Source organism: Galeopterus variegatus, unplaced genomic scaffold, assembly GCF_000696425.1.
Source record: "Galeopterus variegatus unplaced genomic scaffold, G_variegatus-3.0.2 Scaffold4173, whole genome shotgun sequence".
Taxonomy (NCBI): domain Eukaryota; kingdom Metazoa; phylum Chordata; class Mammalia; order Dermoptera; family Cynocephalidae; genus Galeopterus; species Galeopterus variegatus.
Genome location: NW_007730284.1, coordinates 181,607 through 191,247, shown reverse-complemented (window position 1 = coordinate 191,247; position 9,641 = coordinate 181,607). Strand labels below are relative to the sequence as shown.

General features: G+C 38.3%; 1 protein-coding gene across 1 annotated transcript in view; it reads right to left on the bottom strand.

Moving 5' to 3' along the window:
- Positions 1 to 824: 824 nt before the first annotated feature.
- LOC103602500 (CLIP-associating protein 1-like) overlaps positions 825 to 9,641 on the bottom strand; it is a gene marked incomplete at its 3' end in the record, with an annotated part of 123,122 nt that continues 114,305 nt past the window's right edge. The window contains exon 8 of the mRNA XM_008586912.1: positions 825 to 892. Within this exon, the coding sequence (XP_008585134.1) occupies positions 825 to 892 (68 nt within the window). The remainder of the gene's footprint in view (positions 893 to 9,641) is intronic.

The window sequence follows — 9,641 nt, the reverse complement described above, 5'->3', positions numbered from 1 at the left end:
TCCTATCCTCATGAGTAAACAAATATTTTATAGTGATAAGAAGCTAAGAAGAAAAATCAAGCAGAGTAAGGGCACAGAGAGTTCCCTCAGAACACTGGATTTGTCATTCTGGGTGGCCTCTGTAATGAAGCGATTCTGTAGCTGAAATCTGGACTGAGAGAGAAAGAGGGCCATAATTGATACCTAGGAGACAAATGTTTCAAGCAGAAGGAACTACAAGCACAGGAGATGCTCAGAATGTTCAAAATTAGCAAGGAGGCCAATATGGCAGGAGCAAAGAGAACTTTCAGAAAGAACAATAGGAATGACATCATAATGGTGGTCAGTGTCAGATCACACAAGGCCTGGTGGGCCATGATGAGTCACTGAATTATAGCCTGGATGTGATGAGAAGACTTTGGAGGATTTGGAACAGATTAACATCACCTGATTTAAAGTCTGAAAGGATTACTCTGGGTGCTATTTGAAAAACAGACTTCAGGCATGTGAAAAGACTAGAAGCAAAGACACTACCACAAGAGACCAGGTAAAATACCGTGACGGCTTGCACTAGGAAGATAGCAGCAGTGATAGAGTTATCAGGATACAGAATGCAGTGTTAAAAGTAAAGCCAACAGGATTAGCAGATGGATTCGATATAGGTTATGAAAGAAGGTCAATGATAACTCCATAGTTTCTGGCTTGGGAAAGTAGGTGAATAGAAGTTAACTTTTAAGACCTAGAAACCCTTACTAAAATATTTAATTTAGCTGTTCAAAAATAGCATAGGCATTACCGACATACAACGGAAAAAAACAGAAATAGAGATTGCCTTTTCTACTCACCATTGGCAGACTGTATCATGTTCCCAGATTTTTGGACTTCATCAAATTTTGTAAAAATTACATTCAACCTGTACAAAAGCAAAAATACATATAAACTATTAACTATCACTGTTTACAGCCAATTTTGATATAAACACATTGACACAAAATCAATGACACAAACCCACCTAATAACAAAAATAGTAACCATATCAATAACACTAGCAATAGCCAATAGTAACTGAGCACTTACTAGGGTCAAGTGCTGACCTAAGGGCTCTATCTGAAAGATATCATTTAATCCTAATAGCTTTATGAAAGATTATCATCCCCTTTCTACAGACAAGGAAATCAAGACGCTCCATAAATAAGGTGACAAAGCTAGTGGGGTGGAGATTCCATCCCTGATAATGGGAATCCAGAGGCCCTGCTCTCAGACATTATATTAAACTGACTATATATATCACGAAAAAGCATATATTTCTCCTATTTCTAAGCACAGATTGTTAATTATTTAGAAAAAAACTTTCCAAAATGCACTATTATTACACTACAAAGGCTTTTCTGTGACTAATGCTTAATTCAAAAATGTTACAATTTCTCTAGAAACAAACACTGCGACTGGATAATCCTCAGCTTAAATCTGCATTACATTTATTTTCTATTAATAGATTATTTCACCTTGGCACTGAAATTAAAGCAAAATTCCTAACCAGTAAAATATTCCACATTGTGACACCGAAAATAAGAGGAAAAGGTGGGAGGGTGTAAAATATACCGTGTAAATTTTATGTTGTAAAAGAAGAGGTTTTCTCAAGTAAAACACAGGCACACTGGAATAAGTGCAAAAGCTGAGATTCCAAAGCAATGTACTTTTGCATTTTGTGCCTATGCCACCCATTTCAGGGACATTTTAGCTCTTTCTTACAAGCCATCTTATCGTACTAGCTCTAATCATTTCAAACATGTTTGTCTTTATTTCTCAACCATCCTGTCCTGCAGGCTCTAATCATTTTGAACATGTTTGTCTTTTCTTGTCAACCAGAATGTAAGCTCCCTGTGGGCAGACAGGGGAGCTATATTCTTTTGGTTCCTGTACCAAGCATTATATGCCACGTATGAAGATGCTCAGTCAGGAGTTGCATCACTGTGTTAGGAGCTGGTACATAACCTTGTCCCTGCTTGAACTCTGGAAAACTTTAGATATTTCACACATCCTGGTCTTACTTCACTTGTCTGTTCATTCACCCAATAAATATGTGAGTGCCCACTATGTGCCTAGCATTGAGCTAGCTAGATGCTGAATGTGTAAAATTCCTAGCCTTGGGATCTTACAGTCTATACTCAGGGAAGCCAAAACTACACATCAGCAAATGAAGCCTCTCCCCATTCCAATTCCATGGGAGATACTATCTTTTCAAGCCATCTTTCCATCAAGCCCAGATGTACCCTTCTCACAACTACTCCAGGCAGCCACTACCAATTAACCAAAGTTGACACTGAATAAAAATCCGATTGCCATTTCAGGACCATATATGAGCAAAACTGTCACTTACATTCAAATCCAGTGGTTATTAAAAATCTGGAAAGATGCCTTAAAAATCAATTTCTTATGATGTTTCCATTACCTCCCCTTTTAAAAGTAACAAAGATCTGCAATGGCTTGACAAGCTCATAAATAATATCACTACACAGGTTGCCAGGGCACGCCCTGACTAAGGTATCACTTTATTGTGTCACAACGACACCCTCTGATGTGAGCATGACTTGAGAGTTTGCCAGTTAGGGTCAAGGCATACCTCTAGCGTGGCTGGTCTTGAAATTACTGGAAGAAAGCAAGTACTACTTCCATTCCTGGGAGAATATTTACCATTATAAATGAAATCTGTGGGAGTCTGTAGATTCTTTAGTAGGGGTAAGGTCTACTCACTGTGGCCACATTGCTCATAATTTTTCTGGCAGGCCTGAACCACTAAGTATAAGAACGCTATAAAGATCATTGTTATTGACACCTGCACATTAATTCAGAATTCCCTCAGGTAGGTGGGCCTTTCCATCTGTTTTCACACTCCTCTCTCACTAGCTCCCTCATGCTCTGCCCAATAATGCTGATATAATGGCTCCTATCAAGGTTAGCATCTCAAAAGACAGTCTAACACCAAGAACACATTCCTTAGGAATGGAAAAACTAGTTTTCGTCTGCTGGCTCTGAACACAGAACTTCAAAATGCCTCTTTTGGGAATTACCAATTTGCACAAATGTAGGAGGATAAGTTTTATACGTTCAAAGACATTGAGTACATAACTAATAATTTCCCTCTGAAGCCACCAAACTTTTTTCTTTTGTTTTAAATCTTTGGATCTCAATTTAAAATAAGTTTCTTTACTAGTTTGACAACCATTTCCCCCTACTTTTTCTGAATTTAAATTTTTATATTTAACTATAGAATCCAATTGGAGTTTATTTACTATAAGATTTAAATCAAATTAATTCTTTCCTAGGATATTTTATAAAACATAAATTTAAAATAATTTCCTAACAGCAAATACTTAGTTCATTCATAATAGCCTCATAGTCAATAAGTCAATACACTCAGAACTTGATCAAAATGAACAAACACATATTCAAAGGTCTTAAGATGGAGGACAAAAGAGACATTGAAAAGTTCTAAAAAATATATCATTAATGCTTCCAAAGAGATAACAGAAAATATTGCAATTATAAAAGCAAACGAGGGGGGAACCCTTCAAAATGACAGAATAAGGACCTTGGAAAATCTGGTGCTTCAGCGAATCAAAGAGAACATTGGCAAAAACTGTCAAAATCAACATTTGCAAAACTCTGGAAATTGAATAAAGGCTTGCAACAATCTGAGGAGCATTTTTTGAGAAAAATGGCTGAATCTTGGTAAGAAAAGAAAGACTTCCATCATTTTGTTGTGCCCTACTTCTATCTCTGATTCAACAGCTGAAAACCTACAGTCTCACCATCATGGTAGTTTGAAAAACAGCAGCCTGGCAGCCACTGGAAAGAGCTGAACAAATCTGGAGCTCCCCAAAAATCCCTGTTCCCAGACAACTATCATTTCACTTGTCTGGCACATTCCTGTAAACTCATCTGTGGGGCTTGTCTTTATTTGACCTGACCCAGAGCTTGCTCAATGTGAGACCCTGTTCCCTGAGGCCATGATCAAAATGAATCAGTGACAACTGTTTAACATGGCAGATGCCTGAGGCAGCAATAACAACTGGAGCGAAGAAGCTGACCCAAAAATTTAAAAGGAAGAACTGGAGAAGGAGATTTCCACAGAGAACTTTGAAATCGCTGACATATTCCTGGGAATCTAGAAGGCCATGCATATGTGCAAGACTGAGTATGCACATGCCCAGGAAAGACCTGAGAAGGCACTAATGTCTCACCTCTAGCAAACGCTAAGGCTCTGAACAAGCAGGAAGTAAAAGGGAAGACAAAGGTGTAAACTACCTGCCACAGCACTGAAAGCATGCCCCAAAACACAGAGCCAGTCAGCAAAGGCTGGGCAACTTCACTTGGGCAAGGCATTTAAGGAAATCTCTCTTCAGTCATTAGCTGACCACTAAGCTAACCAAGCAGAGACTTCAGTGGCCACATACAACAAACAACATAGACATTAAAGAATTAGTTCAGGCAAGTCAATAAATAAACAAGGAGCAACAAAACAACAGAATAACTGCAACAAACCTGGGTAGGGGGAAGAATCTGATTTTCAGAGTTGCCACAGTGTATTATTTAAAATGTTCAGTTGCAGGTTGGCCAGTTAGCTCAGCTGCTTAGAGTGTAGCCTTGTAACACCAAGGTCAAGGGTTTGGATCCCCATACCGGCCAGCCACCAAAAATAAAAATAAATAAAACGTTCAGTTTCCACAAAAAGTATAAGACAGGTAAAGAAACAAGAAAATATGGCCCATACACAGGGAAAATAATCAGTCAACAAAAACTACTCTTAAGGAAACCAAGACACTGAACTAACTAAATGAAGACTTAAAATCAACTAATATGAATATGTTGAAAGATCTAAAGGGAACTTTTTTTTTTTTTGGTGGCTGGCTAGTACAGGAATGAAACCCTGGACCTTGGTGTCATCAGCACCACGGTCTAACCAATTGAGGTAACCAGCCAGCCCTAAAGGAAACTATTTTCCAAAGAACTAAAGAAAAGTATAAGAACAATGTCTCACCAAATAGAGAATATCAATGAAGAGATAGAAAATACAAAAAAGAACCATACAGAAATTCTAGAGATGAAAAGTATTACAACAAAAAAATTCACTAAGTGTCATAGCAGATTTGAGCTAGGACAAGAAAGAATTGGCAAACCTGAAGATGAGTCAGTTGACATTATCCTGTCTAACAGAAGAAAAAAGAACAAAAAACACAAATGAACAGACCCTGAAAGATCATCTCACAAAACCAATGTACCAACAAACACACAATGGGAGTCCCAGGAGAGGAGAAAAAGAAAAAGGCAAGGATATAAAAACAATAATTGTCCAATACTTTACAAATTCTATATAAAACAATCTACATATTCAACAAGCACAACAAACTCCAAATAGGATAAAGTTAAAGAAATCCAAACCCAGATACATGATAACCAAATTATCAAAGACAAAGAAAAGTTTTTAGTTGTCTTTAAACAATAGAGAAAATCTTCAAAGCAACAATAGAGAAGTAACTCATGGTTTACAAGGTGCTGTGGAATGAATGCCCCCCCCCAAAGAGTTCCCACCGTGGCAGTGTTAAGAGGGTGGAAAATCCTGTAATGCTAATTGAAAGGTGGGGCCTTGAAGAGGTGACTGGATTGTGAGGACTGTACCCTCATAAATGGATCGATCATTCCTAAAATGGGAGTGGTTCTGGTGGCTTTAAAAGGAGAGTGAATGAGGAGGTTAGTCTTTCTCTGTGCTCCATTCTAACCATGTGACACCCTGCATTACTATAAAGCCACCACTAGATGTGTTCCCTGGACTGTGGATTTCCCAGCCTTCAAAACTGTAAGCAGTAAATTTCATTTTTTTACAAATTACCTAGTTCCAGATATTTTGTTATAAGTAACGGAAATGGACTAATACAGAAAATTGGTACCAGAGAAGTGGGATACTGCTTATAACAAATACTTGAAAATGTGGAAATGGCTCTGGAACTGGGTGATAGGCAAAGGTTGGAGGAGTTCGAAGGACTCAGAAGGAAAAAAAAATGAGGGAACATTTGGAACTTCTTAGAGACTGGTTAAATGGTGGTGAGCAGAATGCTGAAATATAGATTCTTAAAGGCCATTCTGAGATCTCAGATGTAAATAGAAAAAGCTTATTAGAACTGGGGCAAAGTTCACCCTTGCTGTGAACTGGCAAGGAAGTTGGCTGCGTTATGCTCATGCCCCAAAGTTTTATGCATTGCAGAACTTAAAGTTGCTGAACCAGGATACTTGACAAAATAAATTTCAAAGCAGCAAAGCATTCAGGAAACTGCATGGCTACTTGCAACAGCCTACACTGAGTTATGGTAGAAAAGGCATGATGTAAAGCCAGAATTTATAATTCAAAAGGAAACAGAGGGCAAAAAATTGCCTAATTCTCAGCCTGGCCCTCTGGTAGGGAATGAGAGAGCATTTTCAGGAGAAAAATTCAAGGATGCTGCAGAAGGACTGGTTGCTAGAGATATCAGCATGGCTATGAAGCAGCCAGGTGCTAATATCCAAGACAATAGGAGAAAGGCCCTGAAAGCATTTCATAAGTCTTCCAAGCCTCCCCTCATCAAAGGCCCAGAGTCCTAGGGAGGCTGAATGGTTCTGGGGAACAGGACCAACGTGCCCTGCATGAGCTTGCTGCCCAAGCCCACCCTGGTTGCTCCAGTTGCTCCAGCTGTGGCTAAATTGGCCCCAGGAATGGCTGGACCTACAGGTTTGGAAGATGCAAGCCAGAGGCCTTGGTGGTACCCATGTGGTATTAAGTTTGCAGGCTCACAAAATGCCAGAGCTGTGGAGGCTTGGGAACCTCCACCTCAATTTCAAAGGAGGTATGGAAAAGCCTGGAGATCTAGGAAGAGATCTGTCCTGGGGCGGAGTCACCGCAAACAGCCTTGTTCGAGTAATGTCAAGTGAAAATGTGGGGTCAGAGTTGCAGCAGAAAAATCCCACCAGAGCCGTGCCTATTGGAACTGTGAGAGCAGGGCCACCATGGAGATCCCAGAATTGTAGAGCTACCAGCATGCAATGCTGCCTGGGAGAACTGAAACATGGCCTGAGACCAGGAAAGCCATAGCAGCAGGGCTGCCCAAGGACTTGGAGACCCAACCCCCACACCACTATGCAGAGAATGCCAGACATGGAGTCACGGTACGTGATTCATCAGCTTTGAGATTTGATACCTGCGCTGCTCGGTTCTGGACTAGCTTAGGACTTGTTACCTCTTTCTTTTAGCCTGTTTCTCCCTTTTCGAATGGAAACCCATACCCTATGTTTGTCTCACCTTTGTATCTTGGAAGTAGATAACTTGTTTTGATTTCACAGATGGACTTTGGGCTTTGGACCTTTGAGCTGAAACAAGATTGTGCGGATGAAATGTATTTGTATGTGAAAAGGACATGAGTTCTGGTGGAGCCAGGGGTGGAATGCTGTGGTTTGAATGTCCTCCCAAAACTTAATACCCACTGTGGCAGTATTAAGAGGGCAGAAAATCTTATTATGGTAATTGAAGAGGCGATTGGATTGTGAGGACTGTACCCTCATGAATGCATTGATGCATTCCTGGAACAATGGGAGTGGTTCTGATAGCTTTTAAAAAAAGAGTGAATGAAGAGGTTAGTCTATTCTGTCATTCTCACAATGTGATATCCTGCATTGCCGTGTAGTCACCACCAGGGAAAGGCCCTCATCAGATGTGTTTCCTGGACTTTGGACTTCCCAGCCTCTGACACCATAAGCAATAATATTGTTTCTTTACCCAGTTTCAGGTATTTATGTTATAAGTAACAGAAATGGACTAACACACAAGGTATCCTCAAATATCTGATTTCTCATGAGAAGCAATGAAGATCAGAGGACAGTACGATGACATATTCAAAGACTGTCACCTAAGAAGTCTATATCTAACAAAGCTGTCCTTTAAAAACAAAGGAGAATTTATGACATTAACAGATAAAAAATGACAGTCCTACAGATTGAAATGAAAGGACACCATACAACCAGCCCAAATCCACATAAAGAAATAAAGAACATTAGTAAAACTAACTACATAGGTAAATATAAAATAGAGTATAAATGTATTTTTTTAAAAATTCTTATTCTACATGACTTAAAAGAAAACTCCATAAAGCAATAATTTAAAACTGTGTGTGTGTTGGCAGGCTTATAATGTACAAAGATGTAATTTGCATGATAATAATAGCAAAAATGAGGGAGGAGAAAACAGAGCTAAGTAGAAGTAACGTTTTTAATACTGAAATTAAACAGCATCAATTTGAACTAGAGTGTATTACATTAAAATGTTAAATGTAATCCCCAGAGCAACTGCTAAGAAAATAATTTTACAAAAGCACTTCAAAAAGTTCACAGAAAACTAAATTAAAATAAAAAACATATTAAAAGAAACAGCAAAAAAATTAAAATGGTATACTGAGAAATATGTATTTAACACAAAATAAGGCAGTAATATAGGGACAAAGAAACAAAAAAGTCATGACATATAGAACACAAATAGCAAACTGGCAGACATTCTACCCTACTAGTTCTAGATTAAATAGATTTTACATGTGAAAATTCTAAAGAATCCACAACAAAACCATTATAACTAATAAGCAAGTTCAGGAAGAATGCAAGATTCAAAATCAATATTAAAAAAATTAATTACTAATGTTTTTCTATATATTAGTAATGAACAATATAAAATTGAAATTAAGAAAAAGAATTCTGCTTACACTAGCATCAAATGAATAGAACATACAGGAATGAATTTAACAAAAGAATTGCAAGACTTGTACACTGAAAACTACAAAGTAACTGTTAAAATTAAAGAAAGCCTAAAAAATGTAAAGACATCCCATGTTCAGGGATTGAAAGATATAATGTTAGGATGGCAATATTTCCCAAACTCATCTACACATTCAAAGTAATCCCTATTAAACTCTCAGCTGCCCTTTTTGCAGAAATTGATAAGTTCATTCAGAAATTCATATGGAAATGCAAGGCATCCAGAATAGCCAAATCAATCTTGAAAAGGGGACAAACTTGAGATTTCAAAATTTACTACAAAAGCTACATTAGTCAACATAGTGAGGTACTGGTAGAAGAATGTGCATATAGATCAATGGAATAGAAGGGAGAATACAGAAAAAAATCCATATATAAATGGTCAATTGATTTTCAACAAGGGTCCCATGAAAATTCTATGAGGATCAAAACCACAATAAGATACAATTAGGATGACTCTTAGGAGTAACACACACATACACACAAAACCAGAAAGTAACAGGTGTTGACAAGGAGACACTGGAATCCTATGTGGTCCTGGTGGGAATGTAAAATGGTACAGCTGCTGTGGAAAACAACATGGCTTCTCCTCAAAAAGTTAAAAATGGAAAAGTACCATATGACTCAACAATGAGTATATAATATATGGGTAAATAATAACCAAATTAAAAACAGGACTATCATAAGACCCAGCAATCCCACTTCTGGATATACAACCAAAAAAATTGGAAGCAGGGGCTTGAAAAGACATTTGAACAGCCATGTTCAGTTTTAGCAACTTGGTGGGGAGGGTTGGGGGGGGGAGAGGGAGCAGTTGGCCAGTATGGGGATCT